Source organism: Pseudorasbora parva, chromosome 15 (genome assembly GCF_024679245.1).
Source record: "Pseudorasbora parva isolate DD20220531a chromosome 15, ASM2467924v1, whole genome shotgun sequence".
Lineage (NCBI taxonomy): Eukaryota > Metazoa > Chordata > Actinopteri > Cypriniformes > Gobionidae > Pseudorasbora > Pseudorasbora parva.
The window spans coordinates 35,157,567-35,173,081 of NC_090186.1; the positions used below are offsets into that span (position 1 = coordinate 35,157,567).

Consider the following 15,515-nt stretch of genomic DNA (forward strand, 5'->3'; position numbering starts at 1 on the left):
ATCTATAATTTAAAGTCATTCATAAAATGGGAAGAAATTTGGTTAGCAAATGTATAGCTTATGGGGAATAGAAAAGGAGGCTGACGCAGGTCTCATTGTTCATTATCTACTGTGGATGGGCTCGCCTACTTGCCCCGCCCCGTCTGCAGTCTCATTGGTCCCTGACAAGCCTATAAATCCACTTACTGTACTAGTGAGCTAAAGCGGAGCAAATCTGAAGTGGATGCGCGCAGATCACGCCACCATCATCTCCCACATGCTGCTGAAGCCGGTAGTGATCGGAAACGTGACCCCAAATTCAGACCGTTATTCTTAATTACAGCATTTTATTATCAAGTGGACCGCCCGCAAACGTCATCCTTATCTCTTTGTTGCCTTACTGCATCAGGAAACTGCATTTAGTCGGAGAATTACAAGTCTAGTCCGATTTGATATGAAGTAGAATCTAAGTTAAGTGGTTAATTTTGCCGAAATGGTTGCAGGCGAGTTTCTTCCAGAGCATGTTGTTCTGCCTAACAGCACACCTGACGGCAGTGTCACGGAAGCAAATACAGACGACGACAGCGGCTACAAGGAGCTTTCTAATGGATCGGTCCATATAACATTGGATCCAAAGGTGCTGGAACAGGAGCTTCCACCACCGGACGAAAAAGAGGCGATGCTTCCCGCAGAGCATGATAACGATGCGCTCGAGACGAGACTTTACTGGAGGCGGTTCGCCGTTCTCGCCGTGTTCAGCCTCTATTCGCTAGTCAACGCCTTTCAGTGGATCCAGTACAGCATCATTACGAACATCTTCATGGAGTATTATGGAGTAACAAGCATCATGATTGACGGGCTCTCCGTGGTCTATATGGTCGCGTATGTACCTTTAATCTTCCCCGCGACGTGGCTGTTGGATAAGAAGGGGCTGAGGATGACTGCGTTGTTAGGGGCCGGGTTGAATGCACTTGGTGCGTGGGTGAAGTGCGCCAGCGTGGGGCCCAACCTGTTCTGGGTCACCATGAGCGCACAGATCATATGCTCTGTGGCACAGGTGTTCATCCTCGGTCTCCCCTCCAGAATCGCATCTGTTTGGTTCGGCCCGAAAGAAGTTTCCACGGCCTGTGCCACAGCGGTGTTGGGCAACCAGGTGTGACCTGCAAATGACATGACATTAGTGATACAGTTGGTTAAATATTACTCACCATATGACATAGTGGGAATGTCATTCGACTTGTTATTTAGTTGCAGTCAGGACAACTTATGTGCTGTAGCATTTGACGAAAAAAGGCTATTGTTACAATAGCAGTATGGTTATCACTTAAATACCTCCTGTAAAACTCGGCTTTAGCTGTGTTTTGGCACATGGTTGTTGGTCTCTAGTCTACACAAAGAAAAAAAGTCACAATTGTACCTTTAGGAATACAACAGCTTGTCACTGGTGCAGTACCGGTATAAGGACAGACTTGTGTGTGTGTGTGTATTTTTTTTTTTTTTTTTTTTTTTTTTTTACCACAAAAAGGTTCATAGTAGTACCGTAATGTATGTTTCTATTTGTACTTTAATGTACTAGTATGCACCTTTTAGGATTAAAAAAAGTACTGCCCCAGTGCCAAGCTGTTTTGACACTTTGTTCTCTATGTAGATGGTCTAAAATGATCATAAGTTGCTCTAAATAGCTATTTCAAGCATTCGACAAGTTCAAGCTGCTCCAGATATTCGGAAGAATATTGGCAACCAAACAGTTTTGGTTCCCATTGACTTCCATTGTTTCTAACTAGCAAAACTAGAACTATGGTAACCATAGTAAACTTTTGTTATGGATATGGTGTTTTTTAGTATTTAGTGAGTGATAAACACGAATTTAAAGTGAGGCCAGAAATATTTAACAGTGTATTTATTATTCTTATAGGATGTGGTGTTTTATTATTGTTTTATGTTCTCAATTTCTGAGACTTAATGGTCCGCTTATTTCCCTTCAGCTTGGTGTAGCTATAGGTTTCCTGCTCCCACCTGTACTGGTTCCCAACACTCCAGAGGACAGAGATCTCATGGGCCATAACATCAGCATAATGTTCTATGGAACAGCTGGGATTTCAACTCTGCTCTTCCTTCTTACAATATTTGGTAACAATCCGTTTACTTTTCACATCGTTAGAACTTTTTCTAGAAGTGAAGTGACAAGATAAAGGAGATAAATAAATGCAACTGATGCATGTTTTAATGCTTAGTCTAAACACATCATGGAAAATAATTCAGTTTTCTGCATGCTATGCTTTTATGTCATTATGGTTCACAATACACAATCAAGTTTGGAACAACTTGCACACTATCTTTGCATATAGTGTCGTGTCATCTGTCATAATAATATGGAAAAGGGCTGTTTTATAAACATGGGCTGGAGAGTTGTATACAACGATTAATATCTCATAGAGTATTGAAATGAATACAAGTACGTTAATCCCCCACAACATGTTTAGTAATCCGATTATCAGAATTAGATGTTCATGTGTGTCTCTCTCATTCTCACTCATTTTCTCAGTCATTAGGGACAGACCTCCACTCCCTCCCAGCAAAGCTCAAGCTGTTCTTTCTACTGGTCCAGGTGAAGACTATTCATACAAACAATCAATCATCAACCTCTTTAGGAGCAAACCCTTCATTCTGCTCCTCGTCAGCTATGGTGAGAGGCAATTAGTCAATACAAAAATTCTGTCATTATTTAAGGCCGTTGTACCAAGAACAGTAACTATAAAGATAACTATAACTATATTGGCATCCACACCATATCATTCTGTTTAATCTAAGCACACGCTGCAGTTATGTTGTCTGCCACTTTAAATGCTCAAGGTGGCAGGAATAATTCTGATTGGCTGTCAATGTTTTTATCAAATAATCAGCTGGAAAAAAAAATTGTGAAAGTGATTCCAGCAATATCGATCCTCTATGCCATTATCGTTATAGTTGTGGTAGTGTGGATTCTGCTATTGTTTAATATTTAGAATGATTTTTAGAACTAATTTTTTTATCATTTATATATTATTGTCTTTGGTGGGAAAGGCCTTAATTCACATTTATGTTATAAGTCTGTATAACATTGTTTCTTCCATGGAATTAATATATATATATATATATATATATATATATATATATATATATATATATATATATATATATATATATATATATATATATATATATATATATAATATTTCTTGAAATTATAGTGTATTTCATTAGATATTATTTATTTATTTATTTATAAAAAATTTATTAAATGATAGAGTTAAACCACTGTTCTGTTAATCTAATTTTAATATATATTTTCCCTGTGCATTTAATTTGTCATTTTATATTGTATATGGCTTATTAAATTAATACTGTAATTACAGTATTGACATTCTGTAATGCCACATTTCATTATAGAATTTCATTGTAGAAAGTTGCACTTCAGCAAATATTGTCAACTTTTTTTTAAACATAATTTTCTAAATATCTGATAATGTTTTCAGGCATCATGACTGGATCATTCTACTCTGTATCTACACTTCTCAATCAAATGATAATTTATTACTATCCGGTAAGTGACCTTTGATAAACTCTGTACATTTATAACGTGCATATGTGTAGGGGTCTTTTTGGGTCCGTGTCAGGCACATCGCGGGTCTCTTTGTGAGGAATGTCACAGTTCATTAGCCTCTTTTTATGCATGCCTGCTACTGTCCGAATGAAAAGACAAGCTCTTCTCAAGAGCACATTCCCAAGTTTGATCCTTCTGAATGTTCTGCAGTCTTTCCCACAAGGCTTAAGTTTAGTGACCGCACACACCATGTGATATTTCTTACTGTCCATATCTGGTCATGAGATCTGTTCAAAAGCGGTGTCACTGACAAACTAATGAAAGTTAAGCTAGGTGCACACTGTACGATTTACACTCACCTAATGGATTATTAGGAACACCTGTTCAATTTCTCATTAATGGAATTATCTAATCAACCAATCACATGGCAGTTGCTTCAATGCATTTAGGAGTATGGTCCTGGTCAAGACAATCTCCTGAAGTCCAAACTGAATGTCAGAATGGGAAAGAAAGGTGATTTAAGCAATTTTGAGCGTGGCATGGTTGTTGGTGCCAGACGGGCCAGTCTGAGTATTTCACAATCTGCTGTACTGGGATTTTCACACACAACCATTTCTAGGGTTTACAAAGAATGGTGTGAAAAGGGAAAAACATCCAGTATGCAGCAGTCCTGTGGGAGAAAATGCCTTGTTGATGCTAGAGGTCAGAGGAGAATGGGCCGACTGATAGAAGAGCAACTTTGACTGAAATAACCACTCGTTACAACTGAGGTATGCAGCAAAGCATTTGTGAAGCCACAACACGCACAACCTTGAGGTGGATGTGCTAAGACAGCAGAAGACCCCACCGGGTACCACTCATCTCTACTACAAATAGGAAAAAGAGGCTACTATTTGCACAAGCTCATCAAAATTGGACAGTTGAAGACTGGAAAAATGTTGCCTGGTCTGATGAGTCTCGATTTCTGTTGAGACATTCAGCTGGTAGAGTCAGAATTTGACGTAAACAGAATGAGAACATGCATCCATCATGCCTTGTTACCACTGTGCAGGCTGCTGGTGGTGGTGTAATGGTGTGGGGGATGTTTTCTTGGCACACTTTAGGCCCCTTAGTGCCAATTGGGTATCGTTTAAATGCCACAGCCTACCTGAGCATTGTTTCTGACCTTGTCCAACCCTTCACTGTACTAAAATGGCCCCCACAGTCACCAGATCTCAACCCAATAGAGCATCTTTGGGATGTGGTGGAATGGGAGCTGTGTGCCCTGGATGTTCATCCCTCAAATCTCCATCAACTGTTAAATGCGATCCTATCAACATTTCTAAAGAATGCTTTCAGCACCTTGTTGAATTAGTGCCAAGTAGAATTAAGGCAGTTCTGAAGGCGAAAGGGGGTCAAACACAGTATTATTATGGTGTTCCTTATAATGCATTTGGTGAGTGTATAATAGTCTTTTACGATTGTTGCTTGTCACACTGAACAAACATGAGCCCTGTAAGTCATGTCACACTGTGCGACAGTCAATATTTGTTCAAAAGGAAAACCAAGATGATGTGTATGGAGCAAGTGGTGGTTTGTTGTCACACTAATTGTGTCATCAGGTTCTGTGCCACTATTGGTTTTTGATTTGACAGTTGTTGCAGGAGAAGCCACACTTCAGGACTGTGCCTCAACGTCTGAGACTGGCCTTAAAATTAGATTGCAATGGTTATTAATGGGGTGTCGGTGATCAAACCTAGCGATCAAGGACTACAGATTTTGGCCTAGGACCAGAGGAATCTTATAGGATTTGCAAAATGTGTTTCAGACGGCCAAATCGTGGTCAAAATCGTACAGTGTGCACCCGGCATTAGTCAAAAGTGTTGCAGTAGACGCAACAAACCTCTTAAGCCTCTTAATATTATCAATTATAATGTAACAAACCTAGAACTAATAAAAAAGTAGTTACAATACTGGAATTTCTAAATATGATAGGATAAATTGGACAAACATTGATATTTGATACCATTCTCAATACCACAGGGAATCTGAAATATAATGTACTGCCATATAGATATTTTTATTATTATCTTATAATTAAAAAAAATAATAATTTAGGTAATTTTGTTTAGCTTTGAACTAAATTTGTACACAAAAAACAACAACAAAAAAACAAGGAAAAAACAGTCTGTAGTAAAATAAGAACAAATTGCAAACGATAGCACACATAAATTCAATAGAAAAGACACATTAAACATGACTTTTCAGGTGGGTCTAACTTTAATGTTCAGGTAAGAAATACTACAGAAAATTAAATAAGGTAGGCCAATCAAATATAAAATATCACTGGATAGTCTTCATTGTAAAACATGTTAATTTAGAAAAATGCTTACAATTAAAGTTACAAAAGTTGTTTAGTCACTCACCTTTTTTTAACCTGAAAAAAGCAATCTGTCTGATCAGGGCCTTAATGTGCGGTTTTAAACTGCGAATGAGTAAAATTATGTGCAATACCTGCAAGTAGTAATAGTGAGTGAGAGGAGACAGGTGTGTGTCAATTCGCCGTCGGAGAGAAGAGAGCATAACTGGTATCGGTGTATCAGTACTGTGAAAAATGAGTATTGGAATAGATTTAGATATTTCTGTATTGAAATAACAATGTTTTTGACAACACTAAAATAAATGATTACTATGGGTTTTCTTCTGGTTAAACTGGAGACCTATTGAACTTGCTTTTGTGAGCTCTTTATACCAAAATCCTGAGATCAAAACTCGCTGGAGGACAGTTTCACTAGAATTTTTAGGCGTTGATAGAAATGATCCATTTAAACATTCTAGAACTTTTTTTTAAGGGTGAAGAAATAAACACTGGAAGAATCGGCTTGACTTTGGTGGTGGCTGGGATGTTCGGCTCAATACTGTGTGGTATCTGGTTGGATCGTACTAAAACCTATAAGTATGTATATTTGGTAAACCGGTGGAATATATTTCTCTAATATTTTGAAGTATTGGCTTTAAAGGATTTAGCTTACACACTTATTTTAGCACTAGATTTTCATTATTAGTAGCCAGTGTTGGGGGTAACGTATTACAAGTAACTCCGGTTACCAGATTACTTATTTAAGTAACTAGTAAAGTAACACATTACTTTTCAAATTTACAACAAAATAGTTTTTTTTCTCATATAAGTAATACAAGTTACTTTGTTCCCCCATTTATTGACTGACTTTTCTTATGTTACTTTTTAAAGGAGTAAGTCAGTATTGTAATGCATTACTTTTTAGAGTAACTTTCCCCAAGTAGCTGCTAATCAGTAAATCATTTTAAGTATGTTGAGTATTTCTTTTCTTTCTAATTTTTAATTTAAGGTGCCGCCACATTAGCCCATTTCAACAAAATGCCATGGTCAAAAAGGTTAATTTTATGCTGTAAAAGTGTAGCGATGTATGAATTACAGCTCACACAAAAATCACTTTGAAGCCAAGCACCTTTCTGTTGTTAAACACTGCGAATTTGCCTGATCAAACTGAACCCATTGCAAAATCTGAATGGGGAAATGTTTTGTCCCCACACTGAATTCTGACCATAAAAACTCATTTATTTGATCAATTTACTGTTTGTTTTTTTGTTTGTTTGTTTGTTTGTTTTTTAATCAGATTTGAGACAAGCAGCTTGTCAAAGGTTTTTAATTTTTTCTCTTACCCTTTAGATTGACAACACTGATCGTCTATGTGCTGTCTTTTATCGGAATGGTGGTGTTCACATTCACGCTGAACTTGGACCAACTCCTTATTATTTTCTTTACTGCTGGGGTCCTAGGGTAAGCCTGCCATTAAAGTTCAACGTATTGTGCTCTTTACTATAATTAATGCAATTAGTATCTTGAGTCCAGACAGAAAACTTTTAACTTTTTCTTTTTCAGATAACTTTTTCTTTTTTCATATATATGAAGCATTCTGATTCTTGTAAACAAGTCAGCAGCAGCATATGTTCTGAATTTAAAGGTGCACTATGCAACTTTTTAGTCCGCTAGATGGCGCCTATTCAAAACAAGCGTAGTTTGATAACACCAAGTTTGAGCGCAGCATCTTGGGACATGTGGTTTTCACCTCACAGCCGGTGGAAAATAGGACACGGGCAGAAATCATGTTCATGAATGCGGTTATTAACGTTACTGTAGTATGAAGCAGAGCAGGACTGAGTGTTGTGGAGCTGAGCAAGGCCGCTAAAGCGATTGTTAATGGGATGAACAACACGCCTCGTGGGCAGCGGGACTTTTATTATGACGGGACACAGTCGCCGGCGCTATTTCCACTTTTCCGGTCATGAGTATGAGGTAATGCAGCTCTGTTTATCATATTAGATCAATTTGAGTGTGTTAAAAATGATGTTATGATTTTACTCTGTGCGTTCGCTCAGCATCTGCTGTGACATTTGTTCACACTCCAGAGAGTAAAGCGTTTCTGCCGCCTGCCGGAAACCGGAACGCAGATATGACCAAATTGACAGGCGACTCTCTCAGGCGCTATGCTCAGATGTCCTGGCTCCTTGGTTAAAATAGCAATTTTCTCACAATTTACAAATAGTTGGAAATATTTGGGATATTGTAAGTACTCGACTGAATAAAATGTATAACACTGGCCTAGTGGATTTTGGATATTTTGCAAAAATACTACATAGTGCACCTCTAAAGACAGCAGAACTGGTCAGGTTTTGCTTTTATATTGCTGTTGGATACATGTCTATACATGCTGTATGTTAGCTTCTTTTATTCAAATAGCTCTCTAACAGCCAGGTACATATGACTCACGTTTCATTTCAAAAGGTTTTTTATGACTGGTTACCTTCCCATTGGCTTTGAATTCGGTGTTGAAATCACATACCCCGAGTCAGAGGGCACATCATCTGGTCTTCTGAATGCTTTTGCACAGGTATGTTTCGCATGCTCTTTCTTAACTTGTTTCATTTTTGTAATAAGTCAGTTTGTTTCAGTTGGTCATTTCCATACACTCCATGGTAACCACTTTTAGCCCGGTGGAATACACACCCACAATTCAATTGATAAACTTAATCCTTCCGCATTTTCTCTGTTGACGAACCGGTTTAGATTCATTGGCATTTTCATTTTCCTATCTCATATTCTATCTTTATTTTTTAGGTGTTCGGCATCATTTTTACTCTCATTCAAGGGCAGCTGACCACAGACTACGGCCCACTCAGCGGAAACATTTTCTTGTGTGCTTGGATCCTCCTTGGCATTGTTCTAACAGGTAACTTTTCTTATTTACAGGCCTTTCTCTTATTGATCAGTATTGTTGGTGAACAGCATTAACTTTTGTATTGCTCTTACAGCTCTGATTAAATCAGATCTCAAAAGAAATGACGTCAATGTGGGCAATACAAACAAAGGACAAGCAGTAAGTCAAATTTTTATGCTATTCATGATGCAACCTTGCAAATCTTGATCATGTGAAGTGGTATATATTTTAGTGCACTAATCAGTTTAGTGCAAGTTCAAAGTTAAATTTTAGGATTAAAAAAGCTGTTTTAGGATAAAAAAAAACAAGGCACGGATACACATGAGAGACATTTGAAGACGATCTGGCACAGGACTGCAAACACTAGGAGAATAAATAGGGAGCAAACAAGGCAGGTTATTGAGGTGCCAGGACAGATGGGGCAAAATGAACCAATAAAATCAGATTACAAGGGCGGGTAGACAATATACATGCAAGCACGTGGCACAAAGAACCAGACTTGACAAGCCATGTGTTCACACTGAACAAAAACAAAAGCACATGGCCAGCGAACACAAACATAAGCCATGTGCTCAAAAAAAAAAAAGACACCAACACTCAGCTAATGAGAACAATCGTAACATGCGTGTTCACACAAAAAATGACAACATGAAAGCATGCGGCTGATGTAAACACGAAGCGAGTTCTACACAGACGAGCTTACAGCCAGAGCAAACTCGAAACTGCATGCTCGCACAAAAAGACGACTGATAACCCTGTGCACTAACAACAGGAGACAAACACACAGAGCATGAATGTTTGAACCCCAACACAGGAACCGAAATCAAACTAGACCAAAATGTTGGGATTAGGGATGCTCATTTTGGTTAATTTTCCCAACTGACAACTGATGCTCATTAATCGATTATTAACCGTTAACTGGTACGATTGTAATATTGAATTGGCATTACATAAAAATACAATTGAAGAGTGTCTGTGACCCGTTAAAAATACTTTTTTGCGTGTTTATTTAATTGTGCAAATAGCAGAATACAGAACAGCTCAACAACAGAACCTATATTCACACTATAGAGCTGCATTTATGCCCGAGCCCGACGGGACCCGACTTTTTTACGCCTCTATAGGGCCGGGCTTCGGGCCAATTTTCGTCATACCTAAACGCGGGCCAAGCTTCAGACCTTTTTTAGGCTTCTCCTTCGTTTTATATTTATTATATTAATTAAAAGAAACAATGTGCTGCGCTGGTGGAAACAACATGAGACCATAGCTTACGCGTCTTTTAAGACATGGTTGCACATATAGAGTCCAGCAGCAGCAGCGCACGTTTCTTCAGCTGCTAGAGTTGTGGCCTTTTTACAACTGGTTCCTTCATTCGTTTTCTCTGACCAGGTAGGCTATCTATCTGGTTGCGAAATGACCAGGAGTAGGCATAAATGCCTTCTGAGATTCTTTCGAGACGTATTTAATTCCGATTACTTAAACAAACCAATTCAGAAGGTGGTCTGAAAGCATTTCGGACAAAACCAGACAAGTGTAAATGTATCTGGTTGTTTAAACCACATGTAAATTTTACTCCTGGCAAATGGTTGAAAAATAAACGTGTGAGAGAGGGTGTAATGGGCTATATGTTGTAGTCAGATATGATGGTGCTACTGCAACACGCATCGCCACAAATGAGTAAAGCAAGCCAACGCAAATGGCCGCAAATGAAACATAAAATAAGTCTCAGATGCTCTAAAACACAATGATCTTCAATAAAAATTAATAAATGATCTTACCAGTGCTTAGGTCTTTCTCTCTCATATTGCGGTTTTTGAATTTGAAATAAGCTGCTGAATAAAATGCATTTTGAATATTTTGCTTTCGTTGCTGTGAACTCTGTTAAATATAGGGAATACCACGGGAATTGAAGATCTGTTCTTTTTTTATTATTTGTTTAGATTGTTTAGCTCGTATGATTTGCGAGCGGCGTTGCAAGCTGTATCAGCCTGCCTCAGCTCGTCAAAAATACCTTTTACTGTGGAGTAGTAGCCTAGGCTAAATGAACTAACATTGTGATGCTTGAAGTGTTATATCTATGGATTTTATTATAGGCAAGACAAGTCAAGAGTTGATTTGAGAGGCTAAATTGATTAAACATGTGGTTAACTCACTGTCGGCTGCTGGTCGCTTGGTCGTCACTTAAATTATTTTAAACTTTAATTTAAAGCTACACTGTGTAACTTTTTTTGTTTATTCTTAGCTAAAACACTTAGTTCTTTCAAAAATATATGTGCTCATTAATGTATATTTACTTCTTTCAAGTAATAAAGTATTTTCATAAGTTTATAATATGCCATTGAAAATACATACGGGTGAGGGGTTCGAATGCTGGTCGCCATGTTGCCCCTCCATCTTGAAAGTACATTAGCCAAAGAGGGACATACCCGTAAATTCAAGCTTCGCTTTTCGCGTTTTAACACTCGATAGAAGTCATGAAAGAGGTCGAACTGGAAGCCATGTTAATCTTGGACTAAATCGGCCACTGTAGGAGTTAAAACGAAATCTGAATTGAGAGGAAAACAGAAACTAATATTCACTGGATTGTCATATACCTTTACACCGCTAGATGGGGGAAAATATCACACAGCGTAGCTTTAACAAACAAAAAATTGCTCTTAAACATTTTTCTAAATTAACTTAACAAATAAACAACACAAAATATAACTAGTTTGACATTAAAAACAAAATAGAACTTGTTTAATGGCTGCAACAATGTAAGCCAAAAAACACGGGCTCCAGTCGAACTCGGGCCGAGATTTGTGATAAGCTGTCGGACAACCACACTACGAAAAGCATTAAACAGCGCACAACCTGAGTGAACTCGAAACCGCACGTTCACAATGACAAGACAATAGTATCGGTAGTGTCAGAGTTCTGTAACCAAAACCAAGAATAAACTGACCGAAGTGATAGAACCCTGACAGGTACAGTGAATACAGGGATTTTGCATGACATATTTGAAAGTAAATTATAATGTCAAGAAATGTTAGTCAGAATTGCGAGATATAAAGTCAGAAATGTGAGATATAAAGTCAGAACTATGTGTTATAAAGTCAGAACTACGTGTTATAAAGTCAGAACTACGTGTTATAAAGTCAGAACTACGTGTTATAAAGTCAGAATTGCGAGATATAAAGTCAGAACTACGTGTTATAAAGTCCGAATTGTGAAATATAAGGCTGACTTTTTTTTCCTCATAATTGTCATATATCTTACAAAAAGTCTTGTTTTTATTCTGTGGTGAAAACAAGCTTCTATAATGTGTATTACTGTTTTTGAACTTTTTAAAAAATATATAAAATCAGACAGCATATTCTGTTCTTTATTTTTCAATGTACACTACTGTTCGAAAATTTGGGCTCACTTTGGGTTTTTGGTTGCACTTTATTTTACAGTACATGCACTTACGTGTACTTACATAAGAAAGTACTGGGTAGTATAAGGTAACTACATGGGTTAAAGTAAGGTTTAGGGGGAGATCCAGGGTTAGGACGTAGTTATTACCCAGTTATTGTAATTATTATAATAAAGTACATTGTATGTACACGGGGAACAGGACTGTAAAATAAAGTGTGATTTTTATTTGTAATAATTTGTCATTAGTTTTATTCAGCAAGGGTGCATTAAATAGATTTTTGTAACATTTTATAATGTTACAAAACCTTTCTGTTTAAAAAAACACTGTTCTTTTGAACTTCCTATTCATCAAAAACTTGATGATAACAAGAAATGTTTCTTGAATGATTTCTCAAGGATCGTGTGAGACTAAACTGGAGTATTGATGCTGAAAATTCAAGAATTCATTATATTTTTAAATGATTTTACTATGGTAAATAATTATATTTAATATATTATTGTTTTGCCTCCTTGTTCAGCCTTTGAAGATATTTATTTCGAAAACATTTTAAAAATCTTACAGCTCTCAAAACCTGGGATTGGTTGTCTATTTGGCCTTCGATATCCTGATGTTCAAGATAACCATTCTATCAATTAAATGCTGTCTCAAGGGACATGAAAAAGATTTCCATGTCTTAATGAGATGTTAATTTGAACACGTGTTTCTCTCCCCTGAAGGTTCCCACTGAGCTGCCTTCTGAAAAAGCGTTCTGTGACGCCAAGCCGGAGTCCTCTAGTTTACCCCATGAGACTTCAATTTAAGTCTTAAACGGTTTCCTACAGCACATCAAAAATCAAAAGAAATGACAGACTCTCCTGAGATGACTTGAAATCTCCTCCTTATTTTTCTGTAATGTAATGATATTATAGCACAATTTTCAGTGAAAATGGACCGTGATAATTGTTCACAAATATGCTGCGATTTCATTTCACCCAGCCTAGGCTGATTGTATATACAATCTGTCTCTTAATTATACATGCATGCTTATTTTTGAAGAATTGTGGACCAAATATTAGGTATTTAACAGGGCTTCACAATCCTGTTAGTGTGATTGGAATAGCATGTTTGTTTGCTTCGTCTCGACTGTGTGCTTTCTGACGTTTCTAAAGTCTGCTGTTGCATTGCGGAACATCTACATGTAATAATTCCACAAAGACCACAAATTCCCGTTTTATTTATTCAGGCTGATGAAGAATTCATATGCTTTCAATGAAGAGTGTTCTTTGAACTAAAAAGACATAGGATGCAAATTGTAGTGCATAGGTAAGTGCTTTAGCGAATTATGAGACTGACCATTGAAAGTGCTCATGCAAGATAAAATCGAATGTTGTGCAAGTTCAGCTTTTTTGACCTGTTCCAGAGAGCACAAATCAACCGTTCAGCATTTCTACCACGTTATGAATGTGTATAGGGAATGTGATCTGTTTACAAGAGTGTGTTGCGGACGGCCCTAGTGAGGTTTTATAAAACTGTCGTACCTCAGAAGTGAGGTAGAAAGAGCACTATTATTTTGATGGCTTAAAGCCTAGGTTTACTTGCTTTTATCTACTTTTTTGTACTTTTGATGCATATTTATTGGACATATTACTTTTATTGGCCTGTTTTTGTATTTATTAATTTCTTACAGTTGTGGTCAGAATTATTGGCACTCCCCTGGTAAATATGATCAAATATGGCTGTAAAAACAAATCTGCATTGTTTATCCTTTTGATCTTAAAAAAAAATCACAAAAACCTCTCATTGAAGTAAAACAATTGAAAGTGAGGGGTAAGTCATGCTTTTTTACAATTCTTTTCACAGTAAGGACTCCCTATATAGTTTACAGCAGTATCTTTAAGAAACGTTTAGTTATAATTGAATTAATTTAAGGACAGACACATTTTTTTCAGTATATATACCACTGTTAAATAAAAATAAATAAAAAGCAATTTTGTAAAACTGCTGTACCGAAATAGTACCCAACCGTGACTTCAAAACCGAGGTACGTACCGAACCGTCAGATTTGTGTAACGTTACACCCCTACTCCTAAACAGCATAGGGTGATGTAGGGGTTGTTTTATTTTTATTTTTAGGCTTTCTACAAATCTCTGCACTGCATCTGTTATCCTTGGGAGTCATTGGCCACTCAAACTTTCCTCTTTGCCGTGCATTAAGACTGTATAGACACGTCCTCCCTCAGGGAGATTCGTAACATTTTCAGTTGATTGGAATTTAATTATTGCCCTGATTGTGGAAATGGGTATTTTCAATGCTTTAGCTATTTTCATACATCCACATTCTATTTTGTAAAGCTCTGCAATCTTTTTCTGCACATCAGAACTATATTCTTTGGTTTTACTCATTGTGATGGATGATTAAGGGAAGTTGGCCTTTGTGATTCCTTATACTCACGTGAAACAAGAAGTCTTAGCTAGACAATTTCATGTTCCTAGTCACCCTGGTGTGCTAAAAATCTAAATATCAATGGGAATTGATATATCAATTCCCTTCAAAGATATTTTACTCATAAAAAATTCAAGGGGTGGCAATAATTATGGCCAACGAGTTTTGGACAAAAACAATTATTTCGTATTGTGATTTTCCCCTGACTTTCCATTATTTTACTTTAATGAAAGGTTCAATTTTGAATGATAGAACAAAAGGATAAACCGATGCAGATTCATTTTTTTTTTTTACAGCCATCTTTCATTATATTTACCGGGGGTGCCAAAAGACCACAACTGTGTTTGTCGGTTAATGAAGGCAGCTGTGCAAAGTTTCACATGATTGTCACAAATGATGCTGGGACATTCACTGTAAAGTAAAAAAAAAAAAATAATAATTGCATTACACTCTTAACATTGGAGGACTGGAAGTGGCTCATATTTCAATCACTGCTGTTGTAAAATAAAAATGATATAGCAAAAATATATATATGCAGTTTGTTTGTTATTGCAAATATGTTATATAACACAAGGGTTTCCATTCTTTTAGATGCCACAGACCCCCAATCATAAGGGACCCCTTAAATTTTAAAAGGCATGTACGGACCAAATTTATATACATTTTTATTTATTATAAATGTCTAAAATGATATTCTGAAAATAATATTTTAATAATAGTTTGTTTCCTATTCACAGTAACTTACTGTCAGATTAATTATTTGCTCATGCATTTATGTTTTATTTTATTTATCTTGATCTTGTTGGCACTCCCTTGTGAGGACCTTATCTTGACCTTGTTGGAGCAAGTTTGAATTTAGAACTCTAACGCCCTCTAGTGATCATACCAAAATCA

General features: G+C 36.9%; 1 protein-coding gene across 1 annotated transcript; it reads left to right on the forward strand.

The window, feature by feature from the left end:
* The first annotated feature begins 74 nt into the window (after positions 1–74).
* flvcr1 (FLVCR choline and heme transporter 1) lies at positions 75–14,858 on the forward strand. Its single transcript, XM_067417892.1, has 10 exons — positions 75–1,132; positions 1,965–2,109; positions 2,525–2,665; positions 3,495–3,562; positions 6,394–6,497; positions 7,251–7,361; positions 8,367–8,472; positions 8,700–8,811; positions 8,894–8,958; positions 12,916–14,858. The coding sequence occupies exons 1-10, from the start codon at positions 473–475 to the stop codon at positions 12,997–12,999; spliced, it is 1,596 nt and encodes a 531-aa protein (XP_067273993.1). The 5' UTR covers positions 75–472; the 3' UTR covers positions 13,000–14,858.
* Positions 14,859–15,515: the final 657 nt, after the last annotated feature.

Excerpts from the sequence above, each read along its gene's own strand:
- flvcr1 (XM_067417892.1), top strand. The coding sequence starts at position 473 with ATGGTTGCAGGCGAGTTTCTTCCAGAGCATGTTGTTCTGCCTAACAGC. Across the intron at positions 1,133-1,964 it reads CAGCGGTGTTGGGCAACCAG|CTTGGTGTAGCTATAGGTTT; the intron begins GTGTGACCTGCA and ends ATTTCCCTTCAG. Across the intron at positions 8,473-8,699 it reads TTCTGAATGCTTTTGCACAG|GTGTTCGGCATCATTTTTAC; the intron begins GTATGTTTCGCA and ends TTTATTTTTTAG.